Source organism: Epinephelus fuscoguttatus, linkage group LG19 (genome assembly GCF_011397635.1).
Source record: "Epinephelus fuscoguttatus linkage group LG19, E.fuscoguttatus.final_Chr_v1".
Taxonomy (NCBI): Eukaryota; Metazoa; Chordata; class Actinopteri; order Perciformes; family Serranidae; genus Epinephelus; species Epinephelus fuscoguttatus.
Genome location: NC_064770.1, coordinates 40,949,805 through 40,976,320, shown reverse-complemented (window position 1 = coordinate 40,976,320; position 26,516 = coordinate 40,949,805). Strand labels below are relative to the sequence as shown.

At 43.8% G+C, this 26,516-nt stretch overlaps 2 protein-coding genes and 1 long non-coding RNA gene across 4 annotated transcripts in view; 2 read left to right on the top strand and 1 right to left on the bottom strand.

Moving 5' to 3' along the window:
* Positions 1–2,735: 2,735 nt before the first annotated feature.
* On the top strand, positions 2,736–20,480 carry LOC125879223 (globoside alpha-1,3-N-acetylgalactosaminyltransferase 1-like). Of its 2 annotated transcripts, XM_049560957.1 has the most exons (11): positions 2,736–2,840; positions 3,321–3,684; positions 6,644–6,682; positions 6,780–6,824; positions 8,570–8,623; positions 9,509–9,541; positions 9,803–9,937; positions 10,033–10,165; positions 10,257–10,452; positions 18,302–18,521; positions 19,105–20,480. In XM_049560957.1, the coding sequence occupies exons 2-11, from the start codon at positions 3,623–3,625 to the stop codon at positions 19,244–19,246; spliced, it is 1,059 nt and encodes a 352-aa protein (XP_049416914.1). In that variant the 5' UTR covers positions 2,736–2,840; positions 3,321–3,622; the 3' UTR covers positions 19,247–20,480. The 2 variants fall into 2 exon arrangements, with proteins under 2 accessions (XP_049416914.1, XP_049416915.1); XM_049560958.1 differs by lacking the exons at positions 2,736–2,840; positions 9,509–9,541 and having other exon boundaries at positions 3,326–3,684.
* LOC125879228 (uncharacterized) overlaps positions 20,114–26,516 on the bottom strand; it is a 16,534-nt gene continuing 10,131 nt past the window's right edge. Inside the window, exon 2 of the long non-coding RNA XR_007447841.1 lies at positions 20,114–21,503. This is a non-coding gene — a long non-coding RNA (uncharacterized LOC125879228). The remainder of the gene's footprint in view (positions 21,504–26,516) is intronic.
* Positions 21,497–26,516, top strand: part of LOC125879227 (integrin alpha-3-like) — a 40,944-nt gene continuing 35,924 nt past the window's right edge. Inside the window, exon 1 of the mRNA XM_049560964.1 lies at positions 21,497–26,041. The gene's annotated coding sequence lies outside the window, so the exon portion shown is untranslated. The remainder of the gene's footprint in view (positions 26,042–26,516) is intronic.

Genomic DNA, 26,516 nt, shown 5'->3' with positions numbered 1-26,516 from the left:
GAGATGCAGGTAATGACAGTAGCTTACAACAACATTATTGAAAGTAATAATATTATAGTTATAGTTCTGGTTACTGTGGTACAATATGTTGAAAGTATGTATTAATATCTGGCAGTATACAAGTGTGACAATAGTCATATGTGTATAATAACAGTAGAAGTATGACTAATGACTAATGATGGCAGCAGCAGCAGCAGGAGGCATCTGGCAGGACCACGGCAGCAGCACAACCACACGTCACGCTGTCCAGGCACCGCTGTGATATGAGTTAATCTGAGAGACAGTGGAGCACAAAGGCTCCGGAGAAGAAGCCGAGTTAGTGACATCCAGAATGGCCGAGTTAGCAAGATGCAGTAATAGGATACGAGAGAGAGAGAGAGAGAGAGAGAGAGAGAGAGAGAAGGTGCCTGGTGTATTATAGCAGACTAGGCCTAAGTCAGCCTAATCCAGCCTTGAGGTAACAAAAGCGTGGACCAATTTTTCTGCATCTTTTCGGGTCAGGATAGGCCTAATTTTCACAATATTACGCAGATGAAAAAATGCAGTCCGTGAGGTTTGTTTTAAATGAGAATTAAAAGACAAATCTTGATCAAATATTACTCCGAGGTTTCTTACGGTAGTGCTAGAGGCCAGAGCAATGCCATCTAGAGAAACTATGTCATCAGATAAAGAGTCTCTGAGTTGTTTGGGGCCAAGAACAATAACTTCAGTTTTGTCTGAATTTAACATCAGGAAATTGGTGCTCATCCAGGTTTTTATGTCTTTAAGGCAGTTATGGAGTTTAGTTAATTGATTACTTTCTTCTGGCTTCATCGATAAATACAACTGAGTATCATCCGCATAACAATGGAAATTTATAGAGTGATTTCTAATGATGTTACCTAAAGTAAGCATATATAGAGTAAATAGGATTGGTCCGAGCACAGAACCTTACGGAACTCCAAAACAGACTTTGGTACGTAAGGATGATTCATTATGAACGTGAACAAACTGAAAACGATCAGATAAATAAGATTTAAACCAGCTTAGTGCTGAACCTTTTAGGCCAATTAAGTGATCCAGTCTCTGCAGTAGAATTTGATGGTCAATTGTGTCAAACGCACTAAGATCTAATAAAACAAGTACAGAGACGAGTCCTTTGTCTGAAGCAATCAGAAGGTCATTTGTAATTTTAACTAGAGCTGTCTCAGTGCTATGATGCACTCTAAATCCTGACTGAAATTCCTCAAATAGATTATTATCCTGGAGAAAATCACACAGCTGGTCTGCGACTACTTTCTCAAGGATCTTTGACATAAAGGGAAGATTAGATATTGGTCTATAGTTGGCTAACACCTCTGGATCCAGGGTGGGCTTTTTTAGTAGAGGTTTAATTACAGCTACCTTAAAAGACTGTGGTACATAGCCTGTTAATAAGGATATATTGATCATATCTAATATATGAGTGTTAACTAAAGGAAAGACCTCCTTAAGTAGCCTAGTTGGGATGGGGTCTAAGAGACACGTTGATGATTTGGATGAAGAAATCACTGCAGTCAATTCTTGAAGAGAAATTGGGGAGAAGCAATCTAAATATATATTAGGTCTTACAACTGTGTTTGAGGTTAGATAGGTACTATCTGAGGACAGGAGGTCATGAATTTTGCCTCTAATAGTTAGAATTTTGTCATTAAAAAAGCTCATAAAATCATTACTGCTAAGGGCTAAAGGAATACAAGGCTCAATAGAGCTTTGACTCTCCTTTTATTCATTCTTAGTAATTATTATATTATTAATTATTATATTCAAGGACCCCCTCAACACCTTCCCAACAACTCCTGGAACATATTCAAGGACCCCTGGATTCTTCTCAAAGATATCTGTGACATATTCAATTCTGGAAATTCTTCAAAAACCCTGGAATACTTTCCAAGGACAATTTGCACCACAAAGAAACTTTAATGCCTTCTCAAGGTTCTGTTAAAGTCCCTTGGAACATCCTCAAGGACCCTGGAACCTGGAAACCCTCCAGTGACAGTACCAGTCACAGCAATGACATCAGTCTCTCAGGTGATTTGAGGAGAGAGTTTCCTGTCTGTGGGGGCGGGGCTTCAGATGGCCTGATGACGTCACAGCCAGCAGATCAGCCAGAGGTAGGTCATGAAACTGATGTGAGGTCAGAGGGAGGCGGTCTGAATGCAGTGACTTCAACCAACCAGCAGGTGGAGACAAATAGCAGCTGATCTCAGACACATGTTCATGTACTCCTCACTGATAGAAGTAATCTGTACTCTGACCTGTTACTGCAGTAACTGAGTACTGCTACTGTGCTGTCAGAATACTCCATTACAAGTTTCAGTCCTGCATTAAAGCCTGACTACAGTAACTGTGGTTAATAAAAGAAAAGTATTGACAGTACACATAATCCCCTGTCAAGCGTCAGTACTCGAGTAAAAGTACTCATTGGAATTCTGTGTACTCTGATAACCTCAGGTCAGGTGGACTCACTGAAGTCTGTCAGATAATCAATCATTATTGATGACGTCATGTCCTGTATGATCTGAGCTGATGTATTGATGAGCTCCTTCATGGATCAGCTGCGGCGCATGCTGCCCTGGGTTTGTCTGTCAGGCTCAGTCTGTTACTCCGTTACTGTTTGTTTTGTTTTTGTGTTTGTTTGTTGTTATCTGCAGTAAATCACCTGATGACGTCACACAGTTACCTGGGCTGAGGGGCGGGGGGGAGGAGCCTCAGGCGGGCGCGCGAGGGGGGCTGCAGAGAGCGCACAGACAGGAGGCAACACTTCCTGTTTGTAGCTATCTCAGAGAGTGAGCGCGCGCTGGGAGTGGCACGCGGACACGGTGAGTTTGAAGTTTGATCTGTGCTCGGTCTCTGTCTGTTTGTGTCTGTCGGTTCCGTCTCACCGTCTGTGGGTCCGTTTCCGGTTGTCTCGCGGTGTTCGGTGTGTTGATTGACAGTCACGGTTTGTTCGGGACTCGCGCGTCAACGCGGAAATGCCCTCGGTGTGGCGGTCAGACGCCATCAGTCACTTCCAATAACTGGTTATTGATCCTCGACATGACACCAGTAACGTACTGACGGCGGTGTGACGACACACACCTGGACCGTGTCTCAGGTAGAGGTGAGCTGCAGCCTTCAGTGACGTTAAAGAGTCGGTTCAGCCGAACCTTAGGTTCCAGTCTCCTCTGTGTCCTCATGATGTCTACACCGTGAACACCTGAGGACACATGAGGACACATGTCTGTCCACAGGACAGCCTCATGTTGAGTTTATAGACATGTAGTCATAACTTCAGTGTCTGTTCCGTTTGACCCTCACAGGACTCCGTACTAAAGCCCAGAGGACACTCATGGACTCTTATCTGTCTCTCTGCCTGTGGACAGACGCAGCTGCTGGGTACTGAAACACATGACCTGTCCTCCACAGTGAGACAGAGTCTGCATCTGTCTGAACCTGCAGGACACAGCAGGACACACCAGGACCAGAACTTACAGAGACTAACTACTTTGTACAGACACACAGGAGCCATCTGTTTAGACCTGCCGGACCTGGACTCAGTGGACCTGGTCTGTATTAAGGACTGTTACCAACTGGATCAGGATCTTCCTGGTTCGAGTCTGAAATGATGAATTTGATGAACAGTAAAGCTGCGACTGTGATTTTACTGTCAGCTCTGCTGCTGGGGTGAGTTCAAGTACCACAGATACAATGAGTTTATCCTGTCTTATCAGAACTTACTGTAGTTTACTGGACTGTAATTACAGACATGTGAACTAACCACAGACACTGGACTGTCCTGATGTTATTACAGACGTGTGAACTAACCACAGACACTGGACTGTCCTGATGTTATTACAGACATTTGAACTAACCACAGACACTGGACTGTCCTGATGTTATTACAGACATGTGAACTAACCACAGACACTGGACTGTCCTGATGTTATTACAGACATGTGAACTAACCACAGACACTGGACTGTCCTGATGTTATTACAGACATTTGAACTAACCACAGACACTGGACTGTCCTGATGTTATTACAGACATTTGAACTAACCACAGACACTGGACTGTCCTGATGTTATTACAGACGTGTGAACTAACCACAGACTGGACTGTCCTGATGTTATTACAGACATGTGAACTAACCACAGACACTGGACTGTCCTGATGTTATTACAGACATTTGAACTAACCACAGACACTGGACTGTCCTGATGTTATTTCAGACGTGTGAACTAACCACAGACACTGGACTGTCCTGATGTTATTACAGACATTTGAACTAACCACAGACACTGGACTGTCCTGATGTTATTACAGACATGTGAACTAACCACAGACACTGGGCTGTCCTGATGTTATTACAGACATGTGAACTAACCACAGACACTGGACTGTCCTGATGTTATTACAGACATTTGAACTAACCACAGACACTGGACTGTCCTGATGTTATTTACAGACATTTGAACTAACCACAGACACTGGACTGTCCTGATGTTATTACAGACATTTGAACTAACCACAGACACTGGACTGTCCTGATGTTATTACAGACATTTGAACTAACCACAGACACTGGACTGTCCTGATGTTATTACAGACATTTGAACTAACCACAGACACTGGACTGTCCTGATGTTATTTCAGACGTGTGAACTAACCACAGACACTGGACTGTCCTGATGTTATTACAGACATTTGAACTAACCACAGACACTGGACTGTCCTGATGTTATTACAGACATGTGAACTAACCACAGACACTGGACTGTCATGATGTTATTACAGACGTGTGAACTAACCACAGACACTGGACTGTCGTGATGTTATTACAGACGTGTGAACTAACCACAGACACTGGACTGTCCTGATGTTATTACAGACATGTGAACTAACCACAGACACTGGACTGTCCTGATGTTATTACAGACATTTGAACTAACCACAGACACTGGACTGTCCTGATGTTATTACAGACATTTGAACTAACCACAGACACTGGACTGTCCTGATGTTATTACAGACATGTGAACTAACCACAGACACTGGACTGTCGTGATGTTATTACAGACATTTGAACTAACCACAGACACTGGACTGTCCTGATGTTATTACAGACATTTGAACTAACCACAGACACTGGACTGTCCTGATGTTATTACAGACATGTGAACTAACCACAGACACTGGACTGTCCTGATGTTATTACAGACATGTGAACTAACCACAGACACTGGGCTGTCCTGATGTTATTACAGACATGTGAACTAACCACAGACACTGGACTGTCGTGATGTTATTACAGACATGTGAACTAACCACAGACACTGGGCTGTCCTGATGTTATTACAGACGTGTGAACTAACCACAGACACTGGACTGTCCTGATGTTATTACAGACATGTGAACTAACCACAGACACTGGACTGTCCTGATGTTATTACAGACATGTGAACTAACCACAGACACTGGGCTGTCCTGATGTTATTACAGACGTGTGAACTAACCACAGACACTGGGCTGTCCTGATGTTATTACAGACATGTGAACTAACCACAGACACTGGACTGTCCTGATGTTATTACAGACATGTGAACTAACCACAGACACTGGACTGTCCTGATGTTATTACAGACATGTGAACTAACCACAGACACTGGACTGTCCTGATGTTATTACAGACATGTGAACTAACCACAGACACTGGGCTGTCCTGATGTTATTACAGACATGTGAACTAACCACAGACACTGGACTGTCCTGATGTTATTACAGACATGTGAACTAACCACAGACACTGGACTGTCCTGATGTTATTACAGACATGTGAACTAACCACAGACACTGGACTGTCCTGATGTTATTACAGATGTGTGAACTAACCACAGACACTGGGCTGTCCTGATGTTATTACAGATGTGTGAACTAACCACAGACACTGGACTGTCCTGATGTTATTACAGATGTGTGAACTAACCACAGACACTGGACTGTCCTGATGTTATTACAGATGTGTGAACTAACCACAGACACTGGGCTGTCCTGATGTTATTACAGACATGTGAACTAACCACAGACACTGGACTGTCCTGATGTTATTACAGATGTGTGAACTAACCACAGACACTGGACTGTCCTGATGTTATTACAGACATGTGAACTAACCACCGACACTGGGCTGTCCTGATGTTATTACAGATGTGTGAACTAACCACAGACACTGGGCTGTCCTGATGTTATTACAGACATGTGAACTAACCACAGACACTGGACTGTCCTGATGTTATTACAGACATGTGAACTAACCACAGACACTGGACTGTCCTGATGTTATTACAGACATGTGAACTAACCACCGACACTGGACTGTCCTGATGTTATTACAGACATGAAGTATTCGTCATATAAACAACTGACAAACTGATAATTTATCAAACAGCATAAATGTATTTCCACCCTCACAGAGGTGAAACCAGCAGGTTAAACACTTCAACTCCCACGGTGCATTTCACTGACAGACAGCCAATCACAGAGCTGAAAACAACCTGCAGCCGATGCTTATTCAGTAACTGTGTCAATATGATCTGATCAGTTCTTTCTGATTATTAATGATTGATTGTGTTTGAACCCACAGAGTGTTGTACTGCTACGTTTACCTGTCCCCTTACCCCAGGTACACACACACTGATACACAAGTTATTAACATTATTAATAACACAATAAAGTTAAGTGTGTGTGTTTGTGTGTGTGTGTGTGTGTGCGTGTTGCAGAGCCGTCATATCCTTTGAGCCGGATGACATCAGACAGGAGGCGGGGTCAGTAACTCTGAGTTTTGTATTCAGTGGAGTTCGTGTTGCGTTTGAGGATGAATGCTGTTTCACATCAACACAACAGCACAAACACAACTTTAAACCAAACATCAGAACCATGTGACAGACGTGTCAGAGCCACAGGAAGTGTGACGCTGCGAACAGAACCAAACTGTTTGAGCGACAGACATTCTTTAACCCCGTCAGTAGCAGACATGTTTACACATCTTACATGATAGCAACTTTAGTTTAGTTTAGTTTTATTAGATGGCATAAAACACAAGAGTACATATTACCCATGCACGTTGGCTGACACAATCGAGGATAAAAACACAATAAAGTCCAGGACTTGTTTCCATTGTGGTCCTCATACATACAAGGTGGCAACCCACATGTGCGGCGGTTAAAGCTCCATCAATAAAACCATACAAAAACGTACACAACCATGGTCACAATAAAGAAACGAAGGGAACAATCATATTGAGACAGATACGTCTTCAAGAGCTGAGGCAATTTTCACATAGGAACCTTTTCCAAAAGCCAGGCTTTTGTAAGAAATTTGAACCAACTTAAATTGGAGGCTAATTTAATAACCAAATCCAAGCCGTTCCATTGAAAAGCCCCAATGTAAGAAAAAAGCAGGGACAGCACCATAAATGATCTTATGTACCATACACAGCCTAGATAAAGTGACTCTCGCTTCAACTGGAAGCCAGTTGAGTTCTTTAAAATGGCTCCTACCTATGTGTGACCAGGGGCCCAGACCTAAAATCACCTTTGAGAAGTTTAGTTAAACTCTCAAACCAAGAGGTACTGGCAAAATCAAAATGACTTAAAATTAAAGAGTTAGCTAAAACTAACATTGACTCCCTGTCAAGCAATCTGGAGGTTCTTGCTAAAAATTTAGTGAGGCCAGAGACCTTGCCAAGAACTTTGTAAGCCATAATGTTACCATCCAAACGGCTTTCAAGAATACAGCCGAGGTACTTGACAGATGAGGTAGCAGATACCGTCTCACCATTTAGTGTGACCTTGACGTCCGAGGACTTACTCATCCTGTGTTAGGAGCCAAAAAGAATAGCCTCGGTCTTGCCTAGGTGCAAAGACAACATGATATCAATGAGCCATGAATTAACCTTCGACAGCTCAGCACTCAGAATTGTCTCCAGGGAATCTTGTTCCTTGTGGCATTCTCCCTGGGTGTGGACTGATAGGCTTATCAGCTCCACCCTGCTCACACAGAGCCCTGTTCACCTGCTCGCCTGTTCAGGCTGATACTCTGTCTTTATCTGATCCCAGATCTGTCGCGATCATTGTACATGTGGAACACAACAGGAAGCTCCACCCACAGGAACACGTTCGATTAACTAAACATAAAGTGATCAGACAAGATTTAAAGAGACGGAAAGTTCATCTGCTGAAATATCAAATATCTGTAAAGTAAACCACAGACACACAGGTCAGAGGTCACTGATCAGAACCGTCCTGATCTAAGGTCAGTGAGGACAGAACCGACCCAACTGTGTCTCTGTGTGCAGTTCACGTTGTATCAGACTGTGTGAAGCTTTGTCGAAGCAGTTTGTTTACACATTTACCACCTGTTTGAGACGTGTTTTATGACTCAGTTAATGATTTATTAACTTATAAACTTTCACACTGTGAGATAAAAAAACACAGACAGGAACTCCCTGTTGTTAATGTCACAGAATATATGACTAATGTGTGTGTGTGTGTTTGTGTGTGTTGTGAAGACCTGCTGATGTCATCCCTGTGAGTTACGAGATCCACCTGGTGGCTCCTGAACAGTGAGTGCCTTCATCTTCATCAGTACTAATACATGTCAGCATGAACCTCAGCAGACGAACACTGTTTGAGCTGTAGAGATCAAATAGAGCTAACAGAGCTAACATGACTAATAGAGCAAACAGGGCTAACAGTGCTAATAGAGCTAACGGAGCTAACAGGGCTAATGGAGCTAACAATGCTAACATAGCTATTAGGACTAACAGAGCTCACAGTGCTAATGGAACTATCAGTACCAACAATGCTAATAGGGCTAACAGTGCTACCAGAACTATCACTACCAACAGGGCTAACAGTGCTGACAGAGCCAAGATGGCTACCAGTGCTAACAGAGCTAACAGAACTATCAGTACCAACAGTTCTATTAGGGCTAACAGAGCTAACAGGGCTAAAAGAGCTAACAGAGCTCACAGGGCTAACAGTGCTACCAGAACGATCAGTACCAACAGGGTTAACAGTGCTACCAGAACTATCAGTACCAACAGGGCTAACAGTGCTAACAGTGCTTACAGTGCTGACAGAGCCAATAGGGCTACGAGTGCTAACAGAACTATCAGTACCAACAGGGCTAACAGAGCTAATAGTGCTAACAGAATTATCAGTACCAACAGGGCTAACAGTGCTAACAGGGCTAATAGAACTATCAGTACCAACAGGGCTAACAGTGCTAACAGGGCTAATAGAACTATCAGTACCAACAATGCTAATAGGGCTAACAGAGCTAATAGTGCTAACAGAACTATCAGTCCCAACAGGGCCAACAGTGCTAACAGGGCTAACAGAGCTAATAGTGTTAACAGAACTATCAGTCCCAACAGGGCCAACAGTGCTAACAGGGCTAACAGATGTTAGCTGTATTTCTGATGAGGAAACTGTTTGTGTTTCAGTCTAAAGTACAAGCAGCCTAGCATTGTGCAGGGGTGAGTATCATTCACTGCTCTTTGTTTGTTTGTTTGTTTGTTTGTTTGCGTGACTTCATGTAAATTCTGATTCAACATTCGGACGTTTCCTCCAGCTGACATTCGACTGTCTGCTGACCTTAGCCTGAGGAAACGTAAACAGACTCTCTGGGCTGTGATTTGATTGGTCTGATGTGTTGAGGATCTGATCTGAGGTCATGTGTTAATAAGAACTACAGACTGTCACTGTGGCTGCTGTGATGATGTCATTCTTCACTGTAGCCGTAGCGACGTGGTGACGGTGACGCCTTGGTTGGCTCCTGTTGTGTGGGAGGGAACCTTCAGTCCGGTTCTACTCGACAGCATTTACAAACCAAAGAACATCAGCGTTGCTGCCACCGTGTTCGCTGTCGGAAAGTAAGCCTGACTTCACAACACTGTGGTTTCCATGCCGCCCTGAATGCAGCGTTTCATGCTTTGACGTGAACTGACCCCTGTGACGTTCTGGACAGGTACATCATGTTCCTGAAGAACTTCCTGGAGACGGCGGAGCAGCACTTCTTTGTTGGTTTCAGGGTACACATCTACGTATTCACTGACCGGCCCACTGAGGTGCCCCAAGTCAAAATGGCCGCCGGCAGACAGGTAAGAGATGACACAAGTGAAAAGAAACCAACCTGGTGGAGGTGTGGTTTGTCTGCAGCTTTTTCTCTGACTCCTCCCCCTCCTCCTGCAGCTGACAGTGCGTTCGGTGCCCAGCTCTAAGCGTTGGCAGGAGATCTCTGCTCGCAGGATGGAGCTCATCCAGACGCTCATAGAGGAGGAGCTTCGTAAGCATAGCGACTACATCTTCTGTCTGGATGTGGACTCCAAGTTCCACGGCCGCTGGGGGACCGAGTCGCTGGGCGGGCTGGTGGCTGTGATCCATCCAGGTCAGTGGGCATGTCCCTGTGTAACCCCACCCTGAGTTAACCCCTGATTATTTCTAATAAGTTATTAGGGGTCCAAGCCCGCAGGGCCTGGGACATGCGTATGCAAGCAGACTGTGTCCCAGGTCCCGCGGTGCTGAGAAACCTATTGTTCATGTTCAGATTTTTATTGTTATTATTAAAAGGGCAAAAAGCGAAATCATTTCACCGCCAGGTTCGCTGTTGTGCACTGCCTGTAGACCAAAACAAAGTGTGTCATGAGCCACTCCTCCCTCTACCTCTGCTCTCCACCCCCCACCCCACTCACCTCGTCTGTGCAGCCGAGCACCGCAGCATCTCCACGGACTATTACATCCAGACGGTCCCGGTGTTTCCTCCGCAGGCTCCACTTCACTCAGCTGCCCGATAAACCCGCTGCTTCTTCCCACTTTAACCTGAATAGCAAACCAGGGCTCGGTGCTCCGGTTGGATCCAAACGGAGAGCCGGGGCTAGCTCAGAGACTAGCGGAGGCTAACTGGCTGTGCTGGCAGCTGAGTGAAGTGGAGCCTGAGGAGGAAGCACCAGTTAGCCCCAGTTTCACTACAGGCAGATTCACTCGCCACAGGGGCGAGGAAATAAAACCTGAACAGCCAACTTAGTTTGGTTTAGTTTAGCAGTTAGTGATGTCTTTCACTCACTCTCAGTCTCTGCTGTGTTTAGCTATTTCCCTGCTTTCCTGTTAACGTTAGCACTAGTTGGCTGCCACGCTAACATCCCTACTCTTCTGCTCATGGCTCCGGCTCACGCAGAGTAGGGACGTTAGCGTTAGCTCCCACAGTTAGCACTAGAGCTACTACGGCTACTGGAGTAACAGCTATGGAGCACTTCTACCAGCTCTTCTAGTCACTGAGCCTCGCCTCCATCTCAGCAAATATATTACATTCATTACAGGGACCATCATCATTGAAGTAGGCAGGGGAATAGCTAAACACATGAACGTAAATGAACACGCAGCCGGACCGGCTTGTAAACAATGGGCTGGAGATCAACACAGAGGGAGGGTGTGTGAGGTCATGCTATACTCCAGATGAAATTACACCTCTAGTTCTTCACATAGCAGTTTTTTAATTCCTTCAATTTAGAAATGATGAATTTCGCTTACTGCTCCTTTAAACATCTTATTATTATTTTTCTGTAAGTAAAACTATTGCTGCAGGCTACACCGTGCAAGGGAGGGTGGTGCAATTTGGAGGGTTGGTCCAGATCCCTGCAGGGACCTCAGACGCAAAAATGGACATACGTACACCTGCAGGGGGCACTACAACAGGGTGACCGTGGGTCCTTAAAAAGTCTTAAAAAGTCTTAAATAAATTTTTTCAAATTTAAGGCCTTAAAAAGTATTAAATTGTCTTAAATTCAGATCAGACAGGTCTTAAATGTGCTCGCGAAAATTTCTGGTAAGCACGGAATGATCGAAATCTCGCCCCGTCGTTTAGATCACGTGACGCAATGAGTCTGCTGCAGACCCGCAGAAGAAGAAGAGTGTGCTGCATCTTTGCTAGCTAACGTGGCCTTCTTGGTTGCACGAAATGGGAAAATGCCGATTTAATGACAAGTGGCTTGAAAACACAGACTACTCGTCGTGGTTAAGGCCCGTTCATGGAAATGTTTATGAAGCCAACTGCATTATGTGCCGAAGGAATTTCAAACTTGGGACAATGGGAATCAAAGCGGTGGATTCGCATTTGCAGAGCGGGAAGCACAAGGACTATACCAGAGCCCGCCAGCAGACTCCGATTGCCCGTTTCTGCTCCACTCTACCCACAGCCAGCAAGGATGTTACGACCAAGGATGTTACGGTGGGAAATCCACAGCCAACATCGTTATCATCTGACATTCGCACAGCTTGTGGCTCTACGCCAACACTTAGAGCAGAAGTGATCTGGGTGCTGAGGACGGTGACTAGCCATCATTCGTACAGATCAAATGAGGGAATAGAAGACGTGTTCAAGGCCATGTTTCCAGACTCTGTGCTTGTACAGACATTTACATGTGGACGAGACAAAACGAGGTACGTGGCCAAATTTGGATTGGCCCCGCATATTAAAAAAACAACTCATAGCCGAAGTCAACACGGGCCCATTTGTGATCATGTTTGTGAGACACTGAACCAAACAACAAAAAGCAAACAGTTGGACCTGCATGTGCGTTATTGGCGAAATGACCACGTTCGGTCAAGATACTATGGGTCACAGTTCATGGGCCACGCCACTGCTCAGGACCTGCTTCAACATTTCAAGGTGAGTTATCAGTCTGTTTATTAACTCTTGTATAACTTAGATCAGCGTATCATAGTATATATATAACTGTATTATATAGGCAGGTGTGGGACGCACATTAGGCTAATGTAGGCTAATGATAATTCATCACCTGACAGGGTCTGACAAAAACGGTTAAAAAAATAACCGGCGGGCCAGCAAAATCTGCCCAAACATGCTCAGGCAAGCACCGACTCTGATCTTTTTTTTTTTTTTTTTTTTTTTTTAGTGTTTCATATTGTTATTATTTATGATATTGCGGTAGACAGACACAGCCGGTGCTTCTTTCATTGCTGACGTAATTCACAAGCCGACAGAGACATGCAGGTGCAGTAAACGTTTCCAAGGTAACAGGGCACTTTAATATGAGCTTTTAGTTGTTATCCAGATTGTTATCTTACTTCTTATTTAGTTCTGTTGCCACTGGCATTTTATGAGACTCTTGTTTAAAGAAAAGACAAAAGAAAGTGAACGAGCCACCAATATCCCCTCATCTATGGATGTCGAAATTTTAAAGAAGATAGTGTCTGATTAAACTGTTGGTCTGAAAGAGGTCAGAAAATGATGAAAAATGTCCGAACAGTGTCCCACAAGCCCAAGGTGACGTCCTTAACACAATCCAAATACAGTCAGTTAAGTCTCATAGAGAGGTACAGAAACCAGAAAATAGTCACATTTAGCTGGAATTAGCGAAATTTTCCTTAATTAAAATAGTGGGTGGCGTAATCGTTATAGCTCTAACTTATTTGGACATGTGTTCTTTTTTTGTATCTTTTTCATGTCTTTGTTTTACAGTAGAGATACAAAAATAAACAATGTACTATATCCCCTTCTGTCTTAATTTGCATTTGTTTACTTCAGGTGAGGTAATTCACAAACTTCACCTACTGGCTCAGTTTAAATAACTGTTCTCTTTCCACATTAATAAAAACATTTGAAGGATGTTGTTGAACAACTGATTATTTTCATTTTTCCTAATTGTACATTTTTAACTGACATCAATGCCTTTAATTGTAAAAGAATATACACTGAACAAAAATATAAACGCACCACTTTTGTTTTTGCTCCCATTTTTCATGAACTGAACTCAAAGATCTAAAACATTTTCTATCCACACTAAAGACCATTTCCCTCAAATATTGTTCACAAATCTGTCTAAATCTGTGTTAGTGAGCACTTCTCCTTTGCCGAGATAATCCATCCCACCTCACAGGTGTGGCACATCAAGATGCTGATTAGACAGCATGAATATTGCACAGGTGTGCCTTAGGCTGGCCACAATAAAAGGCCACTCTGAAATGTGCAGTTTTGCTTTATTGGGGGGGGGGGGGTCAGAAAACCAGTCAGTATCTGGTGTGACCACCATTTGCCTCACGCAGTGCAACGCATCTCCTTCGCATAGAGTTGATCAGGTTGTTGATTGTGGCCTGTGGAATGTTGGTCCACTCCTCTTCAATGGCTGCGCCAAGTTGCTGGATATTGGCAGGAACTGGAACACGCTGTCGTACATGCCGATCCAGAGCATCCTAAACATGCTCAATGGGTGACATGTCCGGTGAGTATGCTGGCCATGCAAGAACTGGGATGTTTCCAGCTTCCAGGAATTGTGTACAGATCCTTGCAACATGGGGCCGTGCATTATCATGCTGCAACATGAGGTGATGGTCGTGGATGATGGCACAACAATGGGCCTCAGGATCTCGTCACGGTATCTCTGTGCATTCAAAATGCCATCAATAAAATGCACCTGTGTTCGCTGTCCATAACATACGCCTGCCCATACCATAACCCCACCGCCACCATGGGCCACTCGATCCACAGCGTTGACATCAGCAAACCGCCCCCCCACACGACACCTCACATGCTGTCTGCCATCTGCCCTGAACAGTGAAAACTGGGATTCATCCATGAAGAGAACACCTCTCCAACGTGTCAGACACCATCGAATGTGAGCATTTGCCCACTCAAGTTGGTTACGACAACGAACTGCAGTCAGGTCGAGACCCCGATGAGGACGACGAGCATGCAGATGAGCTTCCCTGAGACGGTTTCTGACAGTTTGTGCAGAAATTCTTTGGTTATGCAAACCGATTGTTGCAGCAGCTGTCCGGGTGGCTGGTCTCAGACGATCTTGGAGGTGAACATGCTGGATGTGGAGGTCCTGGGCTGGTGTGGTTACACATGGTCTGTGGTTGTGAGGCCGGTTGGATGTACTGCCAAACTGTCTGAAACGCCTTTGGAGATGGCTTATGGTAGAGAAATGAACATTCAATTCACAGGCAACAGCTCTAGTGGACATTCCTGCAATCAACATGCCAATTGCACGCTCCCTCAAAACTTGCGACATCTGTGGCATTGTGCTGTATGATAAAACTGAACATTTCAGAGTGGCCTTTTATTGTGGCCAGCCTAAGGCACACCTGTGCAATATTCATGCTGTCTAATCAGCATCTTGATATGCCACACCTGTGAGGTGGGATGGATTATCTCGGCAAAGGAGAAGTGCTCACTAACACAGATTTAGACAGATTTGTGAACAATATTTGTGAGGAAATGGTCTTTTGTGTGTATAGAAAATGTTTAAGATCTTTGAGTTCAGCTCATGAAAAATGAGAGCAAAAACAAAAGTGGTGCGTTTATATTTTTGTTCAGTGTATTTTCACTTTGGTCCATATTTCCATTGCAAGTTTGGTCTTAAATTTTTTTTAAGGTGGTATTAAAAAGGTCTTAAAAAGTCTTAAATATAACTTCCTCATACCTGTAGTCACCCTGTACAATCAAGGCCAACACGTTTTGGCATGTAACTCCCACACTGCAAGTCGCACATTCAAAAGCCTTATATCCATGGATTCCCTGAATGGAGCTGCATCACGTGTGCATGGCTCCGCCCACTTCTGTCTAACTTTTTTCCCGCCAAAAATGGCAAAAACTGCAAAATCTACTTTTTCGAACTCCTCCTAAAGATTTTGTCCGAACTGCATGAAACTTTCCACCTACACTCACAAGATGGACCTGATCTAAAGTTATCGTTATCAAAAGAATTTTGCCCGGTCAAAAAATCTACGAATTATTGACGAGCAAATTTTTGTAACTAGCTATGAAAACGCGAACTGTTCCGTATCTTTGTCAAATTAAAAGCTATCAGACCCAAACCTGAGATCCTTAGTAAGTATGTGACTGTGAGGGTGTAAACCGAAGTTGGTGAACATTGGCCACTAGGGGGCGCTATAAAAATGGGAAGTTTATATCTCCTAAACGGTTACACCGATTTTTATGAAATTTGGTGGGTATGATGTACGGCCATTCCTGAGGCCATATATTGAAGGTGGTCATGACTGGCCGTAGTGGATGTGGCTTATAACAAGATAAACAGAAAACATTTATTTCAGCTGAACTATTGTACTGAGGGTTGTGAAATTTATAGAGTACATGTAGAATAGGACACAGACCTAGCATACCAAAAATTATGCAGATACTCCACTAGGTGGCGTTATAACAGATGCAAATGCATTTTTTCCTGTTACTTCCACATTTTAAATCACATATCCATAAATTTTATATACCCTTACTCCCTAAATAGAGCTGGATTTGCTGACTTAGGCCCCGCCCACTTCCGCCACACACACTTTTTCAAACTCCTCCTACAGATTTTGTCCAAACTGCATGAAACGTGGCACCTCGACTCTCAAGATGGACCTGATCTAAAGTTATCAAAAGAATTTTGCCCAGTCAAAAAATGTGCGAATTATTGACGACAAAAATTTTTTGCTAGCTAAAATACACATATTGTTGCATATTTTTGTCAGACTACATTATATCAATATGACACTTAACACACATGTTCCAGAGGTCGTTCAGTGGTTCGGTGCCAAATTTGGCCCAAATTGGCCACTAGTGGACGCTGTAAACCCAGAAATATCATGCTTCATGAAAGTAGATCGGATTTGTACGAAAATTAGTGAGCATGATGTGGGGACAGTCCTGAGGCCAGCCCCAACATTTGGTAATGATTGGTCAAAGTGGGTGTGACTTATCGCAACAAACGCGTTCAGCCTTTTGGACTTCCAATGCACTTCCCATTAGAGTGAATATTGCAGCTCAGACATTGGCCTGTGTCCTGACGCTCGCCCTGAGCCCGTCGTACTTTGGGCCGACTATCGTGGGCTCCATGGGGTGTGGAGGCCGAGTTGCACGGGGAGGCTTGGACCCTGTTCATAACTGCTTGCAGTTCTAGTTTATATTTACATTTCTGATTTAACCTGTTATTATTATTGATAGCTCAATTAATCAATTAATTACTCTTTTATTATTATTGTTATTTTAATAACCCAATTAATTAATTAGAATAATAATTATTATTATCATTCTGTATTAAATTGACTCCACAAACACAAAACACACAGAAAAACCTATGATGGTTTACAGACGGTTGTTTTGTCAGGTCGCTAGCTTCAGTCTGCGGCGCTTCATTTACTGAACGTAACGTAGCGAGCCCTGCCCTCGTTAACTCTTTCTCCACCAATTTATTATTTTTAGGTTTCCAGCACTTTGATCATCATCACTGATCTTTACAGACCCACAGAATCATTTGTTCTATGAATATATGAACAGTCTATACTGAAGAACAGACCGATTCCATTTCTTTTAATCAACTCTTGACTTTTCATAACAAAAACAACATTTTGGACAAGAAGCTGAGAAATATAACCAAACGAGTCATTTTCAATTAAAGATTAATTTCACATTTACATTTTTGTTATTTCTAATTTCCTGACGTCAGTTTGAATCGTAGAAATGACAGTAATTATAACAATAATAATAATGATTTAAGGCACAGCAGCAGAACACGTCACGTTCAGTGTTCTGTTGTCTCCGTCTCCTCTGTGGTCGTCATGGAGATCCTCTTCCATCCCACCAAACTGGTTTGTTTCTTCGTCCAATCAGATTCAGAATGTTGATCAAAACAGGAAGTATCGGAGTCTGAGTCCATCGACGTCTCCACGGCTTGTGCAACCGTGAACTTTTTGTTGGTGCCGGCGTTTTGGTGCAGTTCACAAGCTGCTACATTTCTGTAAACAACATCTTCTTCCTGTTTCCAGCGGATCTTTTTTTTTGTTTTGTTTTTTCTTTGTTTTTAGACGCTGCAGTGCTGTTGTATTTCACATGATGTGTAACAGCACCACCTATCTTATACAGTTTGCTGGAATACCAGGTCAGTGGCGGGGAAAGAGTTAAATGCATGGCGGACAGAAACCATCGCCTCCACAGTAATGACTCCCCACAGACAGATCACAGGTTTCAGAGTGGATGAGTATCAGGTTTTATTTGATGTCGGCGAATTTTTACCGGTGAGAATCATGTTTGATTCAGGATCGTCATGATAATCCATGTGTGTGCAGAACCTCTGAAGTCACTGCTTCTTGTCTGAGCCCCTGCAGCAAAATAAAATGTAAAGGAGTGAACTGCAGACTTATATTTAACAGACTTTATATTTCCCAGGATGCACCTGTGTTCTCCTTCAGTACCGTCAGACTGTTCATTTGTTTGTCTGCAGGTTACTATAGAGACGACCGCAGTAATTTCCCCTACGAGCGGAGACCCGAGTCCAGAGCCTACGTGGCGTATGGGGAGGGGGACTTCTACTACTGCGGGGGGGCCTTCGGAGGCCTCCTACAGGAAGTACACCTGCTCGCCAAAACCTGCCGCTATAACTTCGAGGCTGACGCCAAGGATGGCATTGAGGCTGCCTGGCAGGAGGAGAGTCACCTTAACAGGTAGGCAGGATTAGAGTCACCTGAATGGGTAGGCAGGAAGAGAGTCAGCTGAACAGGTAGGCAGGAGGAGAGTCACCTGAACAGGTAGGCAGGAGGAGAGTCACCTGAACAGGTAGGCAGGAAGAGAGTCACCTGAACAGGTAGACAGGAGGAGAGTCACCTTCACAGGTAGGCAGGAAGAGAGTCACCTGAACAGGTAGACAGGAAGAGAGTCACCTTCACAGGTAGGCAGGAAGAGAGTCACCTGAACAGGTAGGCAGGAGGAGAGTCACCTGAACAGGTAGACAGGAAGAGAGTCACCTGAACAGGTAGGCAGGAGGAGAGTCACCTGAACAGGTAGGCAGGAAGAGAGTCACCTGAACAGGTAGACAGGAAGAGAGTCAGCTGAACAGGTAGGCAGGAGGAGAGTCACCTGAACAGGTAGGCAGGAGGAGAGTCACCTGAACAGGTAGGCAGGAAGAGAGTCACCTGAACAGGTAGGCAGGAGGAGAGTCACCTTAACAGGTAGGCAGGAAGAGAGACTGTCTTGAAACGGTGTTGACCTTTGACCTGTGTTGTGATGATGTACTTCCTGTTCGTTCAGGTACATGTGGATCAATAAGCCCAGTAAGGTGCTGTCACCTGAGTACCTGTGGCAGGACTTCAAACCCAGAAACCCTGAAGTTCACGTCATCAGGTTCTCTGGAGTCGTTAAAAACTACGCTGAGATCCGACCCAACGTCTGAGACTCTGGACCGGATCGCACCAGAGTCACGGTTTGAAAGGGTTCAGAGAAACTACCTGCACACACCTGAGCTTACCCTCAACCCACCATTTCACCTGACTCCTGGCTGTCGGCCACAGACTGAACCCCACAGAGATAACACAGCACTTCCTTTTGTTACCCAGTGTCACAGCACAATCCGTCCCCCCTCTCAGGTCCTGAACCTCTACTGAGCACGTGCAGCTCACTGAACCTCTGAGGCTGTCGACACTGGACTCTCTCTGACCTCCCTCTTCTTCCTAAACTATGAAGCTCAGGTGACCCACACTCAGCACTGTGCCTGAATGGATCATGTGTGAAGCTGATGCATGACTGAAGCTGACGTCTGCGTCGCCACTTTTCTTTTTGTTTTGATTTTAACCTCATTTTTAGACCAGGGAAAATGTTGAAGTCTAACATGTCATATTTTCGTTACCCCGCAAACTGCTCAGTCAGCACTCCCTCAACTACATGGCTTTATGCAAATGAATGCACAGTGATGTCATCAATATGCAAATGAGTGTATGTAAGGCCGTGCAATTAATCGTCTGGTGATCGCGGGTACGATTTTGAGGTCAAAGGATTTCAAATTTATTGAAATTGAGGGTAAATGATTTTTGGTCACGGACGCCTGGAGATGTTGCTTGGTCTTCTACGGAAGCCACGCATGCGCAATACCGCCCCCTCCCCTGCTCTCCTCTACATAAGTGTATGACATCATCTGTCAGCTCATAGAAACTTTTGGTGCTTGTGCTACTTTCATTGGAAAAGAGTCAGAAACACTGGCAGTTGATGATGATAATGTTAGCAGGCTAACAGGAAGTACGCATTAGGAATGTAGGAAGCTAACTATGCAAACGATACCAGGTCAGTGCTACCAACATCGTGCGTCTGTTTCACCGTGTGACAGATTCTCATGTTATAGAAAATAATTTCAATATAAAATGTGAACGAACAAAAAGAAAAAAACTTCAGGACTGTTCGTTATTTATTCTCATTTTTGAAGCACTCAGGAGGGACTTATGATTTTTATTTTGGTTTAGGGGCGGGGCATACAGAAATGGTTTGTTAGGATGAAGTATATGGGCCCCCTATGTAACTGATCTGTGGCATCCCTATAGAAAACACATCATCCATTAGCATCCAGACTTTGGGTCTCTGCCCAAACCAGATCCAGATGTGCTGGCCATCAATCAATAAAATTAATACAAACATGGCGTATGCCTATGCCTAGGTTACTTCATCCTAACATGGTTGGATGTGATGAACACTTCTGTCAGAAAATAAACCCGTAACCAAATATGATCTTGAAATAATGATATTTCATTAAAATCACTTTATTCTACATCTCATTTAAGATTTGTCCAAAAATAAAGCAACAAAAGTGAAAAACTTTCTTCAACCTTTAACTTTCAAACATCAAATATCTAATAACTAATTTTTGGTGGAGAAAGAGTCGTGGATGTTTCCCCACCTGCCCCCCTCCTCTGATAAATAGTAAACTGGAAAAGAACAGGCCTTTAGGGTTAGCTCCTCAGATAGCCACAGGCTAACTTTAGCTAAAGCTAAAACAAAATGTCCTCTCTCTGTGGTCTGAAATATACAAATGAACCAACAAGTGAATGATGTCATTTTTATAATTAGGGACCTCGGCCGAAGGGCAAAGTCCCTCTTGTTCCTGTAACGTTTAATCTTAAGTGCCTGTGCTGTCACCTAAGTACATACAGGCTGTCTGACTGTGTGTGTGTGTGTGTGTGTGTGTGTGTGTGTGTGTGTATACATGAAAGTATAACATTTACCAAACTGTCCAGCTCATGGTGCTCATTCCTAAAACTCTGAAAGAAATGCCTGATACCAAAAACCTGTAAATACAAGATGTCCTGGTGAAACTCTTTTACCTCATGAAGAATTGGAATACATGCAGTCCTGCTCAGTTTCTCCACTGACATTAACTAGTATATATTTGTGTCTGTTTGCTGCACTTAGATCCTCAAAGCAGCCAGTACACATCACTCAAGCTTTCACTAGGTCACATGATTTCAAATGAATATGGATGTGTTTTTTGATCATCAATCAATCAATCAATTCAATCAATTTTATTTATAAAGCCCAATATCACAAATCACAATTTGCCTCACAGGGCTTTACAGCATACGACATCCCTCTGTCCTTATGACCCTCACAGCTGATCAGGAAAAACTCCCCAAAAAACCCTTTAACGGGGAAAAAACGGTAGAAACCTCAGGAAGAGACACTGAGGAGGGATCCCTCTTCCAGGACGGACAGACGTGCAATAGATGTCGTACAGAACAGATCAGCATGATAAATTAACAGTAATCCACATGACACAATGAGACAGAGAGAGAGAGAGAGAGAGAGAGAGAGATGCAGGTAATGACAGTAGCTTACAACAACATTAATGAAAGTAATAATATTATAGTTATAGTTCTGGCTACTGTGGTACAATATGTTGAAAGTATGTATTAATATCTGGCAGTATACATGTGTGACAATAATCATATGTGTATAATAACAGTAGAAGTATGACTAATGACTAATGATGGCAGCAGCAGCAGGAGGCATCTGGCAGGACCACGGCAGCAGCACAACCACACACGTCACGCTGTCCAGGCACCGCTGTGATATGAGTTAATCTGAGAGACAGTGGAGCACAAAGGCTCCGGAGAAGAAGCCGAGTTAGTGACATCCAGAATGGCCGAGTTAGCAAGATGCAGTAATAGAATACGAGAGAGAGAGAGAGAGAGAGAGGGAGAGAAGGTGCCCGGCGTATTATAGGGGGGTCCTCCGGCAGACTAGGCCTAAGTCAGCCTAACTAGGGGCTGGTACAGGGCAAGCCTGAGCCAGCCCTAACTATAAGCTTTATCAAAGAGGAAAGCCTTAAGTCTAGTCTTAAATGTGGAGACGGTGTCTGCCTCCCGGACCGTAACAGGAAGATGATTCCACAGGAGAGGAGCCTGATAGCTGAAGGCTCTGGCTCCTGATCTACTTTTGGAGACACACATGTCAAAGTTTCATTAGGTCACATGGCTCATGTCTACAACTTTCAAAATATAAGCTCACACCACCTTCATAAGAACCCTGCATTTTTAACTCTGCGGGCCCCCTTATAAAAAAATTACACCTGTCCCCTTCGGGACGGTGTGAACAACCATAAAAATATTAAATATTAATATATTTCTCTACATTTTTTTTGCTTAAATCTTTTAACCAACTTCTACTCAGAGTATACATACCAAATATTCATTGTGGGTGTATGTATGAGAGAGAAAGACAGGGGGAGAGAGAGAGAGAGACATGGAGAAAAAAATAATGTAACCTTAAAGCAACCTGCAGCTCATAATTTGCAATTTTTAGCGACACACACACACCACATATACACACATGCAAAAAATGGAACAACACTAGATTTGCTTTCTCTTGACATTGCTTGTTTTATCGACATTTTGACTCTGACAAATAATTCACACTGCCTACGTGAGCTGGAGGCCGACAGCGAGAGCCCGAGGTCCCGTTCATCGCTGCTTGCAGCTTTAATTCAGTTGTTTTTCCACTTAACTCAATAAAACATGAGCTAATGCTAACTAGCTTAGCATAGTAGCTGCTCAGTGTCGTTAATCTTAAGAACCTGAAGATTAATTATAAAGTAAAATCTTCCTCCTTTTCTGTGAAGATGGTCAATGTTTAAGTCATAAACTCCTGGGCGTGACATCAGTCTTGTGGGCGTGTCACAGCCGAGGGGGCGGGGTTATATCAGTGCTGCTGGAGCTGATGTTTTGTCTGCAGCAGGTTGTGTTAATAAAGTTTAATCAGTTTAATGAAGGGACGACACAAACAATGACGATGATGATGATGACGACTACGATGATGATGATGATGATGATGATTAATGAAGGGACTGATTGAGTGTGCAGTGATTAGCTTGTTAGCTCATTGATGCTAGCTCAGACTGTTTTAATGAATGCTGCGACCTGTAGAGGGCGCTGTCATCAATAACACATGTTGGTCTGTTGGACGTGTCACCTCACAGTTTTTCTGCTCATCTGAGCGCGTGCAGCAGCAGTGGCAGCGGTGGTGGCGAGGGTTTGCTGCAGGTTTCCACCCGGAGGTGCCTTCACTGACACTTTTGCTGTGATCCATTTACGTTGCTACGAGCGGTGAGACTCAAGATGATGTCGTGAAATTTTGTAACTTCCTGTTTAAATTGGCGGTATGCGTCCCCATTTGCGTTTGTACCATTTACGACCTAAATGTAAACAAAGATGGATGCCTCCAAGAAAGCAGTTGTCACTATTGCAGTAGCAGAGCCTTTATTATTAGCATCACTGCTAGCTACTTTCACCAACACCAACGGATAAACAACACATTCACAACATTCCACGCACACCAACACATCACAAAACATTCCCACAAGGCGAGTCATTCACATGAAGACTCAAATGTGCTAAACAGTAAAAATAACAGTAAAGAGCAGAGCCACTTAAGGTAAATATAGGGCACAGCCATCTTTGCTTTTGTCAGTCTTTCGAAACTCGTGGTCCTCTGAGTTCGTACGAGGTGGTACGAGAACCGCCTCAAAGAGGCGTGTCATGTCGTGTCGCGTAATTTTGCGCAGCTTACTGTCTTTCCTAACAGACCATTTGTCTGATCGTGACGACAGAAGATCTGGTAACTCTGAGATCCCGATGATCCAGACAGGGGTGACGCCACGTGTGCTGTTGTTCTTGTTGTTTGGTTGCAGCGTCCCTGAACATAAACAACAGATGCCAAAGGATACAGAACGTGTATACAGACGTGACAGGCGACCACAGAGCGTTTTTATTCTCTCACAGATCCACACTGGTCAGAGTCTGAATTATTTAATCCTTCATTAAACTTCACTGAAGGCAGGACTCTTTATTCACCTCACAGAGAAGGTAGGGTTTCCCCAAAATGTTGAACTGTTCCTTTAACAATAATAAATCAGGATGAAGTCATGAAGAACGACTCATAAACAAGTTTATAATTATCTGACAAGGACAAAGAGACACACGGCCTCTCATTTTGACTTCAGTCTGGTAGATTTGATTATGTTGACATGTTTAATACACCTGGAACTTCCTGTCGTCACTCTCAGTGTTCTATATCATGTTATTTTATTCTAAAATTAAATCAAGTTCAAACTTTATTTAAAGTGAACATAATGATATGTGTTCAGAGATCTCTGCGTGAAACAAACCTCTGAAACATTTTAACTAAATTTTTAGAAGTTTTTATTTGACAAACATCTAAAGAGTCCGATTGTTTCAGAGTTAAAGTGTTTCCCAGAGGTCAGAGAGAGCTGAGTCTGATGAACGGCTCCACCTGCTGGACACAAAACAAACTGCAGCTGAAACGTGTTGAAACATCAGAGCCTCAGATTCAGAAGATTAAAACATCAAGACGACGAGAGGAAGTGGAAACAGACTCTGTCAGACTGATCTGAGCCGCACGCACCTGCTTCAACACACCGTCAATAAAACCAAAGAGACGCGTGAAAGGTCTGGTGAGTTCAGGTGCAGCTTTTAACAGGAACTCTTTGATCAGTTGGTCTTTGTTACTTTCAGGTTACTGTTGTTGCCTCTGATTGGCTATTGTTCTGTGTGTGTGTGTGTGTGTGTGTGTGTGTGTGTGTGTGTGTGTGTGCGTGCGTGCGTGCAGGAGCAGATAGAATCTGTGTGTGTTCAGGTTAAAGTTGTGTTTTTAACAGCAGCAGCTGGTCACATAATGATCCACTGCTCCTGGCTCCGCCTCCACACACACACCCCCATCCATCACAGCATGATCAGTGTTTGTCTGACGCTGCTCGTTGTGGAGGAGTTGCTGACTGTGAACACATGAATGTCTCTATCTAGAGTCAGTGTGTGGTTTGTCCATTCTGGGCTACTGTAGAAACATGGCGGTGCAACATGGTGATCTCTGTAGACGAGGACCTGCTCCCTGTGGAGATATAAACAGCTCATTCTGAGGGAACCAGAACACAACCATCTGGAGCTTCATGCTCTCTGATGATAGGACGCACTCGACTGATGTCACCTCCTCAGGACGTCGTCCTTCATCACCTGAATGTTTTGAATCAAACCAACATAAACACGGTGAGGTCGTCTACGAGTGTCCTCACAAGTCCAGTACAACAACCGAGTGTGTTCTGCAGCTGATTGGATGTTTTCTGAAAATCAGGAAAAAAAGAGGAAAAGACAGGAAGTGCTCACAAAGACAGGAAGCTGAAATAAGACGCGTGTGCTACTCTGTGTGTGTGTGTGTGTGTGTGTGTGTGTGTGTGTCACAGTCAAAGTTCAGGCCTCATAATCTTTGTCAAACATTCACTTTCACACAAACAGTAACACACAAACATTAAAACAACAGTGTGTGTGTGCAAAGACAATCAAGGTGCCCTCACACACCCAAACATCCTGAATCCATTTATGACGTGTGTGTGTGTGTGTGTGTGTGTGTGTGTGTGTGTGTGTGTGTGTGTGTGTGTGTGTGTGTGTGTGCTTGTGTGTGTTACTGTGTGTGTGCTTGTGTGGGCGGAGAGACATGATTTCATTTCAGGGCGAGTGAGCACCACTGAAGAATGAGAATGAGAGAGAGAGGAGGCAACTGAGCGCGCTCAGATCAGATCAGTCTGCAGACGGAGGAGCACTCAGGAGGAGCAGGCAGACGGAGGAGCACTCAGGAGGAGCAGACGGAGCTCAACAGGAATCGAACCTGTGGACAGACGTTCATTAACAGACGACAGGTTTGATTTTCTTCTTCTTGTGTTTGTGTTCAGATCTTTTCTGTCAATCAAATCGTTAATGTTTATTTAGTGTGTGATGAGAGTCAGCCGAGAGTCTGGGACTGAAGATAAAGTCTCACCATCATCATCATCATCATCATGGTCAGAGACACTTTGTGGATCCTCAGGAGGAAACTGTGGTTGGTTACGACAGTGTGTGTAAAAAATCTTAAATGGCTTCTGTTGGGTCTGCAGATTAAAGTCCTCTCAGATATTTGGGATCAGAGGAGAAACTGAACAGGAAGTAGATTTTACAGACATGACGTCCTCGTACGGGGACACTGGGTTTACAGTTTATTTCAACACCCAAATGCAGCTGTGTAAAAACTAAATCACAAATAATGGACCAAATCTAAAAGTCATGTGATCTGTTTGTTTTGTTGCTCCATGATCAGAATGTCTGTAGAGACACTTTGTCTCACCTGATTGGTCGGTG

What these genes read in the sequence shown, in the direction of transcription:
- LOC125879223 (XM_049560957.1), top strand. Translation starts at nt 3,623, where the DNA reads ATGATGAATTTGATGAACAGTAAAGCTGCGACTGTGATTTTACTGTCA. An exon ending in GACATCAGACAGGAGGCGGG is followed by an intron (nt 6,825 to 8,569) that starts GTCAGTAACTCT and finishes TGTGTTGTGAAG; the next exon opens with ACCTGCTGATGTCATCCCTG. An exon ending in ACCGTGTTCGCTGTCGGAAA is followed by an intron (nt 9,938 to 10,032) that starts GTAAGCCTGACT and finishes CGTTCTGGACAG; the next exon opens with GTACATCATGTTCCTGAAGA.